At 34.5% G+C, this 17025-nt stretch overlaps 1 protein-coding gene across 1 annotated transcript; it reads left to right on the top strand.

Moving 5' to 3' along the window:
• Window positions 1-3832: 3832 nt before the first annotated feature.
• Window positions 3833-5661, top strand: PG994_013418 (uncharacterized protein; the record flags this gene model as incomplete). The annotated part of the gene is given in 5 exon segments (XM_066864827.1): window positions 3833-4077; window positions 4088-4197; window positions 4266-4393; window positions 4611-5559; window positions 5582-5661. 5 exon segments carry the CDS (start codon window positions 3833-3835, stop codon window positions 5659-5661), a joined length of 1512 nt encoding a protein of 503 aa, XP_066709788.1.
• Between the last annotated feature and the right edge of the window lie 11364 nt (window positions 5662-17025).

The raw sequence follows: 17025 nt of genomic DNA, 5'->3' as shown, positions 1-17025 counted from the left end.
GATAGGAAACATGTGCCAGATCATCTTGCCCTTTCTACTATTAAGTCTATAATGGACTTATTACTACTTTATAATTTTCCTAATGGTGTATCATGTTGAGTGCGGCGGAAAAATACAAATATTTTCATCCTGTTCCTTGGTAGAGATGCCCGTCGCGCATTCTTTGGAAAGCATGAACATAGACCTCGATAGCATGTTTAGCCCTGGAAGTAAGTGAATCTAAGGCGTTGACATATGGATATGGGGCTTCCTACGAGAATTAATTGGCTCATTATCTTTATACTTAATTATCTGAAATGATGTTGGAAGGCTCTAGGTACCTGCTTGGGTTATGGGGCGCCGTATGCACCTGATGCGCTCCAACAAAAGCTAGCTCCATAACGGTGCATCATCTGCTGCCCATCCACGCCTCAGGATCCTTGTCCTGGGCCACGCAGTGCTTCAGATGCTCGTGATACTCTTCCTGGCTCTGGAATCGAGGGTTTGTCGGTGGCTTTATACCCGGGGGGCCATAGTAATATCGCTTGATTTGCATGATTACATCGCCACCCAGCTTGTCACTCAGAATAAGGGGCCCAAACGATTCCTTCCTCAGTAATTACAGACCCTTGAAGGAAGAGGACAGTTTAAGAACATATTTACATCACTATGTGATTTGTTCCTGCGATATGTTCTCCAGTTTGATGTAGAACTAGGCGTCGCTGTAAAGAAACAAGGGGTGAAACTTAGAGGGGGCCGGTAAAGGTGAATTAACAACTTGAACTCCATAACCACCAGGTCACTCATAGATTGATGATTTGTTTTGATAAAGTAACAACTTGCGATATACTCCAAATAACTAACGCGTTGGCAGAACTATCTAATGCTCTTCCAGCTATTAATTGTCACCCAGTGCTCGGGGTTTTCTTCTCAGGTAGCCTCTTCCTGTCCAGTACCTTGCCTCCTTGCGTGTGATGGGAATAGATAAGAGCTGTCCTGCTGTGCACTGGTACGTATGTCTGTCAAGTGTTCCTTCAGTTCCAACACGTTGGTGCGGAGCGTTAGTCGATGATCCCTCGAGGGAGTAGGAGAGGCTGGCGCTATAGGGGCCTGGATGATAAGGCTGTTGGACGGGGACACATATAGCTCAAGTTCTTGGTCTTTATGCGGTTCGCCTGTGTAAGATCCCACTTTCAGCGACTCCGGGGGCTCGCTGAAGCTGCCAGTCTGTGGCAGGGGAACCACCAGCATTCGATGCGCCACAACACGGATCAGGTCCCCAAGTGACGTACCCTCAGTCCACACTTCATGCTCCAAGAAATCATCCAAACACCTCCGTGTAGCCTCATTGAGCTCCGCCTGTGACGCATTCCAGGTTCGAGCTTCTTAACATAGAAATAAGCACCGAGGCCCACCACGTCCCGGGTGAATCTGTCCAGCTGATCTTGGCCCTTTAACAGCCAGACGATGAACTCTAAGAAGATGCAGCCCAAAGATCATACGTCTTAGAGTCTAGAATGGGGACTACTCAGTGATTGTCACAGCTTCGGGGGCTTCATACGCTATCGTCCTAACCCTGGTCACAGTCGGTTGCGATCTGCACCGAGTGCCTTGATGATGGTACTTGGCTTGCGCCAAGTCTGAGATTTTCAACGTCCCGAGTCGAGTACCTTTCTCCGTGAAGTTGAGGATGTTTTCCGGCTTTAGGTCTCCGTGGCGCCAGTTCACTGGATGAATACGACAAGGTGACGCGACGCGTATGGATCACGCGTGGTTGTGGCTAAAAGTGAAGACCATAAACCCGACCTTCCTGTCGGAAGACCTTGATATGATGAAGGGAAAGGCCAGTAGTCTTGATGGTAAGCCATCCAAAGTCGATAGTTCTCGTGGCATGCCACGTCGAAGGGCGAGATCGCATCGGCAGTTTAGAGCATACCATGCTAACTGAAGCGTACGGATGAAGGAGCCATGGCGCGTGGAGAGCTCGCAGCGGCTTCCTGGATAAGATCAAGTGGTACTTCGGAATGACTGGGTGGGTGGACTCGGTTGGTCAGGATGCAAGGGTTGGAAGTGAAAAGGAGTTAGAAGTTAAAAAGGAGAAGGGCACAGAGCAGATCAAGCCTCATCAAAGGAAGAGGCAACCGCCAGAAGTGAAGAGTGATCTAAAATGAAAATAGAATAAAAGAATCGACAAAAAAGCTAGGATCGTCCCGTGCAGGAATCGAACCGTAGGAAAACCCCCCTTGAATACTTCAAGCCAACCGCCAACCGGGGATTTTATCTAGCCTCTTTTACGCAGGAGTTTACATCTGCAACCGCTCGGCCAACTGGGACAGGGGCCCTACTGTGCGAGTTGGCGGTCTTTGCGTTGTGGCTGCTGAAATCGTCAGCTATTAGGAATTATATACCCTCTGCTGCATACCGTCCTCTGGCAACAATCAGTTGCCCCCCATTGCCCCCTCCGCCCGTACTGTAAATATCAACGCCAGGCTGAAATCAAGCAACTCTGACTAGTGGCATCTTATCATGCCTGTCAACGTACCCTCTCAAAGAGACGTAGGTGCTGCCCAGATTCCTAGGAAAAGTGAGAACGAGGTGACCCGTTGCTCTTCGAGGTTTCCGTTTCGGATCGGATCCAGCCGCTGACAGACACGGTGTCCTACCCTGCCAGTTGCTCAGCCAGCATTTCTTTCTTAGAATTGACCTGGTTCCGCCTCGGGAGTGGCTGATGGACATCACGGGAACCACCACTCATGTGATCACCTATGGTGCCCGACCTTGACGAGCTCATCGCCCGCTTGCGACTTAAACCAGGCCAGAGTTAGCTCGGGACGATGGGCCGGCCACCTGCAATGTCTGGAATACGAATCAAGCACCTTATTGAGGCTTTGATAGAAGATGTCATGGCAGTAGAATGGTCTCGAACTAGAGACGTCTAACGATCATAGTTCTTTTTGGACATATTTATTACCTCTATCGCGTCGGCGGTGCTCCTGTTCTCGTATCTTGACTTCACCTCCTTAGTCATCTCCGAGGCCCTAGACATTTTATCCAAGTAGCCGGTGTTCGAGAATGAGCTGTTTCACAATACGAGGTGGGTTGAAAGTTGATAGTTAAGACGGAAACTAAGAGCCTGAGATGACAGCGATAATAGTGTAGAAGTCATACTTGGGTTTTGAAGATCGAAGTAAGAAGCAATAGAGGGGCCGTGCTATTCGGTAAAGAAGAAAACCGTGCTCTCTTAAACTTGCCCAGGGCCCCTTCTGAGGCTCGGCCGACGCTCAGATCTAGCCGCAAAGTACCCGCACGAGTCAGTTCTCCCGCTACGAAGACCGGCTCAAACTTTCGCCGCTTGGTTCGAGAAAGGCAAAAAGCAAGAGGCGGGCACTATGCGGGCGACCAAAGTTTGATTCGGAGGTTTGGAAACAAGGTGAAGAGAGGATAAGAAAATCGCTAGTATATCGAAGCGCCTTTTCTTATCGGCCCGGGTCATCAAAATGAACACAAGGTTCGTTCTTGGCGGGGGAGAAGACCATTAGAAGCTTTCCGCGCCGGATCAATGACTCCCCTTTCGCTCAGGAGCGGAGTTGGAGCTAAACCACTTCTAGATTTCGCCCGACTGGTGTAGTCCTACCCAACGGCAAAGATCCCCCAGCATTCTCTCTTCATGGCCAGTTTGCGACAGAGCTCGTCGACGGGCCTTTTTAGTATCCCCGATTGGAATTTCTTCTCGGGAGAATCAACCACGAAACACGGCGATCGCATTGTTTTCGTTAAGTAGTTATCTCTTTTCGGGAAACCTCTGTCTGGGAAACGTATCATCTCAAATGACGCAGCACGCTCTTTCGGCACCATGGAGATCCAAAGCGACCCCATATCTCCGCACACGCCGCGCGATCCGGAGGAACCGGCCCCGCCGGAGCAGATGATACACCTCCGGGACTCCAACGGCTTCTCCATCATCGCGATGAACGGCGCCGGCGCCCGGATCCGCACCGACTGCATGGACCGCGAGGAGGTCGCGAGCAAGATCATCGCCGCGCTGGCCACGGCCAAGCGCGAGCCCGTCGAGGCCGCGCTGGAACTTTCCGAGAACCGGTTCGGGCAGGAGATGTCCCGAAAAGGACGAGGCGCAGCTCGTCCGGAAGTTCGATCGGCACATTCTGCCCATCATCATCCTGCTGTACCTTTGCTGCTTCATGGACCGCATAAACATCGGTGAGTAGGGAGGAACCGGTCGGGAGAGGGGTACTTGCTTGCTTGTTTGTTTGACACGAGGTTTGTAGGAAACGCTCGCCTGTACGGCCTTGAAAAGGAGTTGGGGATGGATGGCCATGACTTTCCGCTGGCCGTCTCCTGCCTTTTCATCACCTACGTGCTGGGCATCACGCCGGCGAGCCTACTCGTTAAAAAGGTAAGAGACACCAGACGGTGACCCTGCGATGGAAGAAAATGATGTTGACAGTACTGCACCTTTCAGATACAGCCACGAAGATTTAGTGGGTGGCCGGCCCCCATGCAAGCTTACAATCTCTCTCAACGTCGTACTAACTCCGCTGCTCATGGCAGTTCCAATCTTGTCGATAGGATGGGGTACTGTTTCTTCATGCACGGGCCTTGTACGAACGAAGAATGAGTTCTTTCTTCTTCGGCTTCTCTTGGGCCTGTTCGAGGCAGGCTACTTCGCTACCGTCTGCCTCTACTTCACATTCTTCTACCGGCGGCGCGAACTAGGGACGCGTATCTGCTATCTATTCGCCACGACGGCCTTCGCCGGCTCCATTGCGGGCCTGATCGGCTACGCCATCAGCTCCCTCAATCTTTACCGCGGTATGCTAGCCTGGCGATGGCTTCTCATCATCGAAGGCGTCCCTTCCATCATACTTGGCGCCATAGCGTACTTCATTCTCGCGAACACGCCCGAGGACGCCACGTACCTGACCGAGAAGGAAAAGAGCTTCCTCGCGGTGCGGCGGCAGCTGGACGGCACGAACCTGGGCATCCCCGACTCGCGCGGCATCATCCAGTGGGACCAGGTGTTCGCGGCGTGGAAGGACTGGAAGGTCCTGGTCATGGGCATCGCCCAGGTCGGCGTCGCGTCCATGCTCTACAGCTACAGCAGCTTCCTGCCGACAATCATCCACGGCATGGGCTTCGGCCCCGTCACGTCGCAGCTGCTGTCGATCCCGTGCTACTTCTTCGGCGCGCTGACGTACCTGCTGTCGGCCTACTTCAGCGACCGGCTGGGCCACCGCGGGAGCTTCGTCGTCGGGGCCTGCCTCTTCAGCATCACCGGGTACGCCATCCTGCTGGGGACGTCGGCGCACGAGGCGCCGCGCGTCCAGTATATTGGTTGTGTGGTCGTGGCCGGGGGGCTTTTCGTGTCCGTAGGTATGCCCATCAGCTGGAGCGCCAACAACCTGCCTAGTCATTACAAGAGGGCGGCGGGGCAGGGGACTATCCAGATGGTGGGGAACCTGGCGGGGGTCTACTCCCCCTTTTGTACCTGCCGCAGTACGGGCCACGCTTCATCGTCGGGCATGCCGTCACCGCTGGCTGCATTTTTTATGCAGGCGTTTTGTTTGCCTATGTCAGCTATAAGCTACGGCAGGAGAACTTACTGCGGGCGAGAGGGGGGCGGGATTATCTCTTCGAGGGAAGGTCCGCGGAAGAGGTCAATAAGCTGGGAGATAGACATCCGTGGTATCGCTACATAGACTAATTAGACAAGTCTGGTACTTGAGACATGACTTCTAGATTAGCGGTAACGTACCCCATAAGCGAGCTACGCAAACAAGCGAGCTGCACACTTTTAATTAACTTTATATTAACTTTTTTTTTTTAATAAGTATAGAATTAAAAAATAAAGAAAAAAGGTTTAATTTAATACTTTAAACGTTTTAAAATAATCCGAAATTAAGTATACGAAAAGCTATAGCGATATATTATATCTTAGAGTCGACGTTATGTAGCCGACGACGCGGAATTCGATTACGATCCGAAATCTTTATAAACTTTCGAAAGTTTTCTAATTTAAAAAAGAATTAATTATTTAATATATTATTAATTTAAATACGCGATCGTTTTTTTCTAATTAAGTAATATAAAAGATATAGCGAATTAATTATTTAATTTACGCGACGCGAGACGCGTCGGCGTTAATTAAGCCTTTAACTTTATACGATAATAACTAGACTTCCGGACGCGTTTTAACCGAAGAATCGATTATTAAAGAGTCTTTTATAAAGATCTTAATACGTATCGCGTATAATTTATTCTTATATAAAATATAAAAGGAGGGTATATATAATTTTAATAAGACCAGGGTTTTTATAAACTAAGTCTCGTTCGAAATAATTATAACCACCTACGATTAACGCGGAAAGCCTAGGGTAAAATAATAAAAGAATTAAAAATAAATTATAATTATTTAAGGCGTTAGGTTAAACGGTTACGCTATCCTTTTATATATTATTTTTATTAAGAAAACGTACCTCTTTTTTTAATATAAAAATAACTTATTACTAAAGGATAAGGTAATCGCAATTATTAAAGATAACTAAACTATAAATAAAAAAAGCGAGGATTAAATTTAATACTTTAATTAATATACCAGGTCTTATATAAAAAGTCGTTATTATCTCTTAGTTTTAAATAGCTACGAAAGTTATTACTTAATAACTTTCGAGCTATATTATATAAAGAATTCGATTATTATATTTTATATAATTTCTTATTTATTATATAAAATTTAACCTTTTAATACCGGTTATTTTTATATATTAAAAAAACGTATAAAAAAGAAATTAAAGGTTTTATACGAGCGTATATTACTTATATTTTTAAGAAAGATTTCTTATTAGCGTTTTTAAAAGCGTTCTAAGCGATTTCTACCGTTTCGAATATATAAAAAGGTTTTCGAAAAATAAGACTTATTCCGTATAATCCGGAATATATTATTTTATAATTAAATATAAAGTTACGTACTATAATACTTCCGGGGACGTTTTTTAGCTTATTTTATTAAATAGACTTTCGTACGTACGTATAAGTGGGTTCCGGGTTTAATCGGGGTTATATTATTATATTTTATTATTTATATCTATTTTTAATACTAGCTACGAGGGGTATCGTATACCCCTCTTAATAAAATAGAAAAGGGGTTCGTACGTATAAGTACGTAACGCTTTTTTTTAAAATAATATAAAAAACCTTAATTCTTATTATTCTAATATTAACAGTTTTTTATTTTAGCGATAAAATTAGCCTGTTCCCTTTTTAGATACGGGCTTTCTTTTCCCGAGGGTCTCGTACGGATAAGTTATACTAATCCGGTATTCGGTACTTATTTAAGTCGTATAGGTAATATTATACCTTTTTAATATTAATTTTATTAAATAATAAATCTTTTTACTTAATTATATTAATTATTTAATAATAATAAAGGAAGTTATTATATATTAATATATATTATTTTTTATTATAAATTAAAAAAAACTGTTTAAAAATAGTAATAATAATAAGGGTGCCGTTATATATCGCGATATATTATACTTTATCGTGGATATAGGAGTTTAATTTCTTAATATACGTTTTTATACCTACGGTAAAGCTGTTTATCGAGATTATTTATTCGAGGGCCTTGTTTAAGGATACCTTAATAAGGGCGTCTACCGGGTTATCCTTATTATCGATATAATAAATCTATAAGATCTCTTTTTCTTATACGATTCTTAGAGGGATATAATATTAATTATAAGCTTTTTATTTATTTATTATACCTAGCTTAATTAAATAATTATAATAAAATTTCGAATTTATATAAAAAATTATTAATATATTTTAAAATTTTAAAGATCGTACGCTTTTTTTAAACGTAATATTTAATATAATACTGTTATTTATACTAGAAATTATACCGTATAATTTATTAATTAATACGCTTTATATAACTCTTTTATATTTCGTTAAGCTTTAATAAATAATATTACTTTAAATTTCGAACTAGTCTTTTATACGATTTATTTTTTAGCTTAATAAGATTAGGTATTTAAGTTAAGAAGTTAAGTCTTTATTATTTACGAACGAGCTGTCGATAAAGATATATATCTTTATATAATAAAAGTTAAGCGGGATATATTTTAAGCCGCGTATTAAGTTTTAAATTTATTAATTAATATGCTAGTTTAATCTCCTAATATCTTTATTTTTTAAGGTTTAAGCCAGCTGACGGTGCTACGGTCACCCCATGTAACGGCGACCCTAAAAACTAATAATAATACTACATAATAATAATACGAATAATTTAATTAAAAATTAATACAAAATTTTAAAAACACCGTTTTAATTTCGAAACGCTTTTATAATACTCTTAATCTTAGATTTAGAATTAGATTTAATTATAACGGCTTCCGGCGTTAATAATAAAAGAGTAATAGCTTAAAGTTCTAATATAACGCTATTTATTTCCTTTTTAATTATTATAATATTTTATATATATATAAACTTTTAATTAGGGTTAAATATTACTCTTTTCTCTTTTTACCTCTTTTTTTCTCTAAATTATTTTTTAAAACTAACTTCTCGTGCTCTAGTTAGCCGATCTAGCCGTTTAAAGTATTTAAACTCTTTTAGAACTTCCGGAATAAAACCCGGCGCGTCGCGCTATTAAAAATAATATTAGTACTACTAAGCGTATCCGCTAACTCTTTAATTTAGCGGTTAGTTATAAATATTAATAACGCTATAGAGAAGAATTATTTATTAAAAACGTCGGGGGGAGGCTTAAATAGTCCTGCCTTTACTTAGTTTTTTAACCTCCGCTTCCGGCTATTAAAGGGCTTATTAATATCGCGAGGAAATATACTAGTTACGGCCTAGTCGCTAGCTATTATATACGGCCGAAAAATAAACTTTTTAGCTAGCTCGTAATACCGGAAGAAATCCCTCTTACTTATATTTATATTATTAAGCCTTATATAATATAAGGTTATTTTTTAATAATAAATATTTTTTAATATATTAAAAGGATTAAAATCTAGAGGTTATAATAAGTACGACAAGTATACCGGAAAAAAGAGAAGCTATATTTTATATTTTAAATACGTTATAATAAAGTCCTCGCTTACGTAGCTAGCGTAATTATTTAAAATAATAAGCCGTTATTAGTCCTCGTTTTTAAGCTTTATATAAAAAATAAAAACCTTATTTAACTATAATAAAGCTAGCTCTCTATTAGTCCAGCCTTTAGGGGATGCCGTAAAGACCTAATCCTCTATAATATCCGTTAGCGAGTCCTCTTTCTCTAAAAACTATTATTACTAGACCTATTAACCTTTAAATATAATAAAAAGAGGTAAATCTTAGCTTAAAACGTTATTATATTTAATTATAAAAGCTTATTTTTAAATAAAAGAGTTTATAATTAATATTTTTTTTATTTTAATAAATTTAATAATTATTATATTCGTTTTATAACCGAGATAATAACTGATCTCGTTAACGTTAAACCGAAACTCCGAAAGGATCGATTTTAAAATAGGATTATTAAGCCGCTTAAAAAACTCGATAATTGTTTTTACGAAAGTTACGTTAAGGTTTAAAAAATTTATCCTTTTAAAAAAAGTAATATTAATAAATAAATAACGAGTAATAAATCTTTTAACTTAATATTTATTAAGTATTATATTAATCCCGTTAACTTAAAGAATCCGTTAAGCGAATATTCGGAAAATAATATACGCCGGTAAATAGCTTAAATCATACTACGTAAAGTATTAAGTTACGATCTAAAACTCTTCCGTTATTATTAAGACTTAGAAGGACTTATTCCGTTATTTCATAATCTTACGAGCGTAAATCCGAACCCTTAAAATTATTCTAGGGATATTATACTTCTCGGCAACTTATTTTATTAACGAGCTATTTATAATATCTTAAATCGCGTATTATAATATTAACTCGTTAAATTTACGGCTTATCGAAAAGAGGAAAAGAAAAAGAAAAAGATAGTATTATTTAATTAATTATAAATTAAAAGCTAACTAGTTTATATATTAATTTATATATGGTTATTACGACCTGACCTAATCATGCGGCTAAGACCCATAAAAACCACCGGGCCGGATTTACGATGCCCCGCCCAGGGTACAATGTCACGGCCACCGACCGCGCCGCCAGCTATACCAATATAAGCGTACCAATACTGTAAAAGCGCACGGCGACCACGACGACAGTATCCTAAACCGCAGTAGGCTGGACACGGCCCAAGGAAGCAACAAGGATAACGTCACGTGATGGATCACGGGGATTACTGGGAACGGCGAAATAAGTCGGTAATCCAACCAACAAGGGGACCACCCGGATCACTAGAATACGAGGGTGAGCCAAGTAATTCAACCGATCAGGAAGGGAGGAGATTAAATATATAACGACGGATGTTCTTTATATATTTTATATAGATATTCTTTACTTTAATAATTAATTTAAATATTAATCTTAACCTATTAATAAAATAAATAGCTTTAACGAAATTATTACGAATACTTTTAAACCTACGCACTTTAATTACCTTCGTTTTTATAAGTTATTACTTATTATATTAATAAAAGCGACTTTTATCGTATATTTAAATACTCTCTTATATTATTAATATAAACCCCAGTACGTTTTACTAGGTTTCTTTTAAAACCTAGATAGCGTTCGTTATATTTTAATTACTTTTATTCTTACGAATTATTACTTAAACCTTTAAATAATAATACCATAAGAACTATATTTATACCTAGCCCTAGTAATACTGTCCGATAAGGAAAGACTCTTATCGCCACTTTTAATACCTCTTAACGGAACCTTATTATAAACGTTAATAGTAACGATAATAATAATAAGCCTATATAATAAGCGTTAGTTAAACGAATTAAAAAACTCGAATAAAAAAGGGCTAATTATTAGTATTATTATGTTAAGCTCGAAAAAGAGCGTAACGAGCTCTTAATTAAAGGTATTTTAAAATAAATACTTTATAATATTAATAAGTTATGCGAAAAGGTACGTTTTTTTTATATAATTATTAATATTATTTAAACCCTTATTATACTAAAAAAAGGTATAAAGATTAATACGTTAACCCTTTTTTAATAAAATAAGCGGAAATTTTCGAAGTTTTTTTATTTAAATTAAAACCTATTAACGGTTCTATAAAAAAATATTCTAAAACGTTACTTAACGAGTTATCCACGCCGCCTCGTTCTTTAAAAATAAAGTACTCGTTTAATTCAAACCTTATTTAAATAAACTCGTAAAAAACGACTAATAAGTTAAGTTATACCGCATAAAGGTATAACGTATTTTTGAAAGTTACGACGGCTTCGAACAAGCTTTTAAATCACTCTTTTAAAACCCCGACGAAAAGCGACAAGCAGAAAAGGAACTTAAAACTTTTAAATAAAAAAGATCAGCCGCTTTTTATATAGTCGAGTTCTAGCGTATTATAATTCGATTAAATTATACCGAAATTATAAAAATTATAATATATTATTAAGAATTAAAAAATAATATTAAAAACGAACTTAGCCGGTTTAACGCCTTTAATAATTTCTTTTTATATATAAAATTTATTATTAAAATTAATACCCGTATATACGAACAATATTATAAAAAATAAGGCGGACCTTAGTAGTAAATTAGTTAAACTTAAACTAATACGGGGCAACCATATTAACATAATTATATACCGCTTAAAAATATTATAACATACGGTTATTATAATAAGCTTATAGATTTCGACGTTACTAAATATAATAAATAAAATAAAAAGCCGCGTAATACTTATTATAATTATTAAAAACTAGGATATTACGTTTAAAAATATTAAGTATTAAAAAAAAAAATTTTAACGAATTTTAAAAAAATAATATATTAATATTATTAAAATAAAAAATACTTTTATAATAATTATTAAAAATAATAACGTTATTATTAAATATAATAACTTATCCTAAATAGTTTATTATAATAATAAATATATTTTTTATTTAATAAATAAAAAAAATACCGGATAATTCCTTAAAACCCTGAAGAATAAAAAGGATTATAGCCAAAGCGTCACGATAATACGAAAGGAGTAACCGCTTCTTTATAACGAAAATAATAATTCAATAAATAATATTATAAACTAATTAAAATAATTAATAAATTACGAATATTTAATAAATATATTAATAAATAAGTTAATAAACGAGATTATTAAATTTAAAAACTTTAAAACCGACAGATAATTAATTATCTCTAGTATTCTTTACCCTAACTTAAAATACCTACGCTAAATACTTATTACGGCCGGTTTTAATCAAAAAATCCACGGTAATTACGTAATAAGGAATAATTTATAAATCTCCCTTATTTACGAAAAAACATTTTACGCTTTTATAAATTTCGTATATATATAATATTTATATAAAATACTTCGCAAAAAAGCTTAAATATAAGTAATTCCCTTAAAAGATCGGTAAATAACTTATTATATAACTATACCCGGATTATATTATTAAAAAGATTTAAACGTTAATTTTAAATAAACGACGCGTATATTTATTAATATAAAAAAACTTACAATAATTATAATAATATTACTTAAAAAAACGAAATTAAAGGAAATATTTTAAAAACTAATACTTTAAATACGCCTAAGAAAAATCGCGAACTTATAAACGTTTAAAAAAAAACGCTTAATACTTTTAAAACATATAAGTATATATTTAATAAAAGGACCTCTTTATTATATTAAAAAACTTATAAAACGTTTATAAATTACCGCGAATTTAACAAACTTTCGAATTATTAGAAAAACCCGAATTTTAAATATTAAAGATAGTATTTTATATAAGGAAAAATATAAAAATACCTCCGCTAACGTATCAAAAAATACCCTATAAAGAACAAAAAGAATAACGGCGATAATACGAGGATCGATTATAAAATATCGTTAATAACCTATAGACGCAACGTTTGAAAAATAGACGCCGCCTATTATAAAAAAACGATAACGGGCAGATTAAAATAGGTCCTTATGCTAAATAACGAATAATCGAGCTATCTATAAGTATATTATATTAATACTAAACGTAAAAAGAGTTTATATTAGAGCGTTACTCGATAACGGAGCGTAAAAAAATTATATTTTATTATGAATCGTTAATTGCCTTAAATTCGAATAATAAGAGAAAAACGCCCCATACCGACTTAAAACTATTAATAAAGGATTCATAATTTACAACGATAAAGAAGTACGGAAGGAAATCGCGAACCTTTTAATCGATATTGGAGAACGCTATAAACGAATTACGTATAATATTACGGACGTCGCAGGATACGATATAATTTTAAAGATACCTTAGTTACGAGTAAATAATTTTAAAATTAATTAAAAAATAGGTTAACTTTAATAAAATATATTAAAAAGAGGTTTAATTAATAAGTAACGGTTTAAAAAACAACCCTTTAATAAATTTAAAGTTTTTAAAATATATATTATTATTAAAAAGCTTAAATTAAACGTTATAATAATTATATTAAAAAAGTATTGATAATTCGAAACACTTTTTAATAAAAAATTAAAAATAGGTTTACCGCTTTATATATAATAAAATTATAAGATACTTTTTAAAAATAAAAAGGAACCCTTATTTATATCTATATATAAACTTAACTAGGAATATAAATAAGCTTTAAAAAAAAAATATATTACGGAAAATCTTAAGAAAAGAATTATTTAACTATTTATATTATTAATAAGCTTCCCTATCCTTTTCGTTTTAAAAAAAAAGTAAGGATAGGAAACCTAAATAACGTATATATATCGATTATTAAAAACTTAACGAAATTACTATTAAAAACCGGTACCCCCTATTTTTAATTAGCGATTTATAAAATAAACTATTATACGCTAAAATCTTTATAATATTCGACCTCTTAAATATATATAACCTAATCCGAATTAAAAAAAAAAAGTGGAAAACCGCGTTCCGAACTAAATACGGCTATTTCGAATATTAAACTATGCCGTTTAACTTAATTAATATATTAATTAACTTTTAAATTATAATTAACTATATTTTACGAAAATATCTCGATAAATTTATTATAATATATCTCGACGATATCCTTATCTACTCCGAAAACAATAAATAATATCAAGAGTATATAAAACTAATACTTTAAAAGCTATAAAACGCTAACCTACTAATTAATTTAAAAAAGAACGAATTCTACCAACGATCCGTCACCTTTATAAGATACGTAATATTCCCGGGCGAAATTCGAATAAAACCTTTAAAAATTTTAATAATTAAAAAATAACTTACGCCTATAAACGCTACAAAAATTAAATCCTTTTTAAAACTAATTAATTATTACCAGATTTTCGTCCCCGAATTTAATAAAATAGCGACACCCCTAACGAACCTAATAAAAAAAAACGAACTATTCTAATAAATAGAAAAAGAAAACGAGGCCTTTTACAATATTAAAGAACGAATCCTTAATAAACTAATACTTCGCGTAATAAACTCGTTTAAACCCTTTAAAATTAAAACCGACGTATTAAACTATATAATCAGAGGGTAATTAAGTTAACGAAACAATAACGAAAGGTCGTACCCCGTCGTATTTTTTTCGAAAAAGTTTAACGGATTAAAACTAAATTATTAAATTTATAATAGAAAATTAATAACTATTATTAAAACTTATAAAAAATAGAAATATTACTTTAACGAAATAATAAAACTAATTAAAATCTATACCGATTATAAAACCCTTACAACGTTTATTACTATTAAAGAATTAAATAAATAATAAATATAATAGTCCGAATTCCTATTAAAATTTAACCTTATTATTATCTATTAAAAAAGTAATAAGAACGGTCGCGCCGACGTATTAAGCCGATAACCGGACCACCAGGAGGAAGTCCCGCCTAAAACGCGGATAATCCTTACCTACGATTAAAACGGTAACCTCGCACCTTTAAAATAATTAAACGCTACGAACCACGTTTAATATAACGACGAATAAGTTACTAAATTCCGATAACTTAGCTAAAACCTCGACCCCGCGAATTACTTTAGGGATTACCTTAAAGACCGCGACGGTTTTACCTTTTACCGAGATAAGATCTATATCCTTAAATAATATCGCGAAAGCTTTATTTAAAAATTCTATGAACACTTCGTATATAAATACTAAGGAATATTTAAAACCTAGAAAATGATTATTAAACAATTCGATTATAAAAACCTCAAGCTAATCGTGGCTAAAGTAATCGGCAAATACAACCTCTACAATAAAGCAAAAGCTACCCGATACCGGCCGTACGGAGAGCTACAGCCGATCTTACTACCGGATAAAATATAAAAAGCTATTACACTTAACTTCGTTATTAAGCTGCCCCTATTAAAAAAACCCCTAACTAAGGTTAATTACAATAGCATCTTAGTAATTACGGATAAACTTATAAAGTATACCTACTTGTTACCGTATAAAGAATTTAGCGATACTAATAACTTAGTATACATATTTATCTAAATAATTATTAATTAATACGGACTACCTAAAACGATTATCTCTAATAGAGATAAACTATTTACCGCTAAATGCTAAAAGTTATTTATAATATAACTTAAAGTTAAATATAAACTATCTATGGCTTACCACCCTTAAATAAATAAATAAAACGAGCGGATAAACTAAACATTAAAATAGTACTTACGCTACTACGTTAATTATAAATAAAATAATTAAATATAACTATTATTTATAACTTAATTCGCCTATAATAATATAAATAACGAAGTTACGCGTATCTCACCATTCTAAACGAACTATAAGTATAACCTGGAAATTATTAGAAAACCTTTGAAAAGAGAGCTAATACTAATTATAACCATATAAATTAAAAAATTAAAAGAACTCTAAATTATATTATAATAAAACCTTACCTTTCTCTAATAACGAATAAAAAAATACGCTAACCGGATAAAGTTAAAGGGACTAACCTTTAAAAAAGGAGAAAAAGTTTACTTCTTATAACGAAATATTAAAATAAAACGATTAAGTAATAAATTAAATTTTAAAAAAATAAAATTATTTAAAATTGTAAAAGTTATTTTAAAAATTAATTATTAATTATTACTATTTAAAATAATACGGATATACCCTATATTTTATACTTTATTATTTAAACTAGCGGCTAAAAAAACCCTAATTAATATATATCTAAAAGTCGAAACGGATTAATATAAGTACAAAATTAATAAAGTTATTAATAAAAAAAAAATAAAGTTTTTAATCTCGTTTAATAAAAAAATTACCCGCTAAAAAATAATATTTAAAAGCTTAAGAAATATTTAATAAACGCTGCGGAAAAATTATAAGCGTCTAAAACAGAACGAGGTTAAAATTTATCGCGTTTTAATTCATTATTTTAAACGCTCCGAAAAATTACGCCTTAATAACCGCCTCGGACTTAACGTGCTCGGCCGCCTTTAATTCGTTTAAAAAATAAAGACCACGCCTAGCCATCTCTACATTACGCGTTATTAAAGAGTTCCGCTATTACCGAATTCGTTTAAAGCGTTAAAAGGCCTTTTAAGCTTCTCGATAAACCTTCTTTAAAGCCGCGCTCGCCTCGTGTAAAAAGTTACTAGCCGCTTGCTCCTTAAAGCGTAAGCGACGGGACTTATTAATAACCCGAGATATTATAAAAACTAATAAACTAGAACTATTATAAGATCGAATATAACGAATATATTCTTTATAACGAGAAATATTTTCTAATATAATTTATTTTTACCCTTTTTTTAAATAAAAAGAGTACGGTGTAACCTCGAAACTAAACTCGTTAAAAAAAGTAATTAAGTTATAACGTTATTTAGTTTTTTTAAACTTTATATAAAGAACAGATTTTTTAACTCGACTTAATATAATAAATAAATATTATAATAAAAAATATAACGGAAAAAAGGAAGGAGCTTATTAAGGACCGATACG

Source organism: Apiospora phragmitis (genome assembly GCF_038363925.1).
Source record: "Apiospora phragmitis strain CBS 135458 chromosome Unknown utg000011l:1.0-3236445.0:1.0-3240683.0, whole genome shotgun sequence".
In the NCBI taxonomy this organism is placed as follows: domain Eukaryota; kingdom Fungi; phylum Ascomycota; class Sordariomycetes; order Amphisphaeriales; family Apiosporaceae; genus Apiospora; species Apiospora phragmitis.
This window is presented reverse-complemented; position numbering and strand designations above follow the sequence as displayed.